The 2,453-nt window shown below is 54.4% G+C and overlaps 1 protein-coding gene across 1 annotated transcript in view; it reads right to left on the reverse strand.

The window, feature by feature from the left end:
* LOC108804082 (centrosomal protein of 128 kDa-like) overlaps positions 1-2,118 on the reverse strand; it is a gene marked incomplete at both ends in the record, with an annotated part of 9,869 nt that extends 7,751 nt beyond the window's left edge. Inside the window, 3 exons of the mRNA XM_018575845.1 lie at positions 343-459; positions 843-915; positions 2,027-2,118. Of these exons, the coding sequence (XP_018431347.1) occupies positions 343-459; positions 843-915; positions 2,027-2,118 (282 nt within the window). The remainder of the gene's footprint in view (positions 1-342; positions 460-842; positions 916-2,026) is intronic.
* Positions 2,119-2,453: the final 335 nt, after the last annotated feature.

A 2,453-nucleotide genomic window follows, 5' to 3' on the forward strand; every position in this document is an offset into this window, starting at 1 on the left:
TCCTGGTGCCAGTATATTAGGAGGCGGGTAGAGGTCCTGGTACAAGTGTATTAGGAGGAGGGTAGAGGTCCTGGTACCAGTGTATGAGGAGGAGGGTAGAGGTCCTGGTGCCAGTGTATTAGGCGGAGGGTAGAGGTCCTGGTACCAGTGTATGAGGAGGAGGGTAGAGGTCCTGGTACCAGTGTATTAGGAGGAGGGTAGAGGTCCTGGTGCCAGTGTATTAGGCGGAGGGTAGAGGTCCTGGTGCCAGTGTATGAGGAGGTGGGTAGAAGGCTCACAAACCATAATTGGGGGGGTATGAGGACTTTTGCCCGGGGGATATCCAGGATAGGTGGGTTTTACCTCTTGAAGCTGAGTGGACACCTGACCCAGCTGCTCTTGCCGGCCCTCTGCCTGCTGCCTCTCCATCCTCATCTCCTTCTCCAACTGCTGCAGCCGCCTCTGCACCCGCTCAGACACCTGCAAACACCATTGGGATAGGAATTCCATCACCTCTCCTTACACAGGGAGTCTGATGACTGGAGGTTAGAGGAATACTGGAAGCATTGTGTCCTCTGGTCATCAGTCTAATGTCTTCTCGTTCATTGTGAACATTACAAGTACATGAGAGAAAAGTCATAATAAAGCCAGCTACTGCCACCCTGGGTGCTGCAATATGACATTCCCTGATCTCTGGGCAGACATTGGGGGAGCTGTGCGCAGACAAGCCAGGATGATGGCAGCAGATGACGGGATTACCCGGTAATGGCCGCAATGTGACAAGAAGCAATAACGTGTGGAGAACACGAGCAGACAATCGGCAATGCTGGAAGTGACGGGCTCTGCGACACTACCACACTCACCGTCTCCTGGTGCTGGCTCTCATTCAGGCGGGCAGATAATTCTTCCAGGGTTTTCTTTGTGTCCGCGTCGGTTCTATCGGGAAAAATACAAATCACTTATCACAATGTCAGCGATCGCAGAATACAGCCAGAGAGCCTCCACGTCCTCCTCCTAAGCCTCGTCCACAACAGGGCCGCCATAGAGATCACACCCAAACTGCAGGCCTGTGATCACATGACCAGCGCCTCGGCATTTGGAGAGCCCCTCCCCCCATCACGGTGGTTTTTATTGAAGGTTATTAAGATTTTATACGACAAGAAAAAAAAGTGAAACCAGTGAACACGGAACACGAGAGGAACGGAGAGCACAAGGCGGCCCCCAATCCGCCCCATGCAGGTCTGGCGTGTAAAGACGACTCCCGGCAATGTGATGACGACGTGTACCGTCTATAAAAGTGTATTTATGATGAGGGAATAACCGTGTTCTGATATGTATCATTGTATCCAACACGCAGAGCACGGAGGGGCCCAGATCTTTAATACAGCCTAGACCAGGGGTGGGAAATCCACGGCTCTGCAGCTGTTGTGGAACTACAAATCCCAGGAGGCATTGCGACATTCTCAAAGCCACGACTCCGAGACTGTTGCATGATGGGATTTATTGTTCCTGCACAGGTGGAGGGCTGACATTTGCCCACCCCTGGTCCAGATATACTGTAAACACAGTTCTCCACAGAACGAGAGACCCGACAACCCGACGGGCCTGGTCACGGAACGAGAGACCCGACGGGCCTGGTCACGGAACGAGAGACCCGACGGGCCTGGTCACGGAACGAGAGACCCGACGGGCCTGGTCACGGAACGAGAGACCCGACGGGCCTGGTCACGGAACGAGAGACCCGACGGGCCTGGTCACGGAACGAGAGACCCGACGGGCCTGGTCACGGAACGAGAGACCCGACGGGCCTGGTCACGGAACGAGAGACCCGACGGGCCTGGTCACGGAACGAGAGACCCGACGGGCCTGGTCACGGAACGAGAGACCCGACGGGCCTGGTCACGGAACGAGAGACCCGACGGGCCTGGTCACGGAACGAGAGACCCGACGGGCCTGGTCACGGAACGAGAGACCCGACGGGCCTGGTCACGGAACGAGAGAGCCTCCTTTATGTTCATGTCTGGCTCTACAATACAGAAAAGAGTACCTGTTCCTCCGAGCAAGCTCCCGGCCCAGGTCATCATGCAGACGTAGCTGGTCAGTGCTCAGATCTCGCAGGGACTGATGGAGGGAATGAAGCTGCAAAACACAGAAAACATTTGTTAGTATCAGCCGCTCATAGACACATGGAGGGTGCCGGGTGCGCTGGTCCAATAAGTCAGAGCGATGAGGTTCATTTAGGAGATTGCGGAGGAGAAGGAAGCTGAATGCAGACAGTCGTGATTTATTTTATACAGCACTTTACATAATTTACAGTCCCCGCCCCCGAGGAGCTTACAATCTACATCTATTCATCAACTACTTGCGGACCGCGCGGTTACGCCCCCCTTCCTGTCCCGCCCATTGTTCAGCGCTGCGTTATACAATGTTATACAACGCTGCACTGACATGAATTGTATACCATTTTTTGGGGA

This window comes from Nanorana parkeri, unplaced genomic scaffold, assembly GCF_000935625.1.
Source record: "Nanorana parkeri isolate BGI_ZX_2015 unplaced genomic scaffold, ASM93562v1 scaffold5078, whole genome shotgun sequence".
In the NCBI taxonomy this organism is placed as follows: domain Eukaryota; kingdom Metazoa; phylum Chordata; class Amphibia; order Anura; family Dicroglossidae; genus Nanorana; species Nanorana parkeri.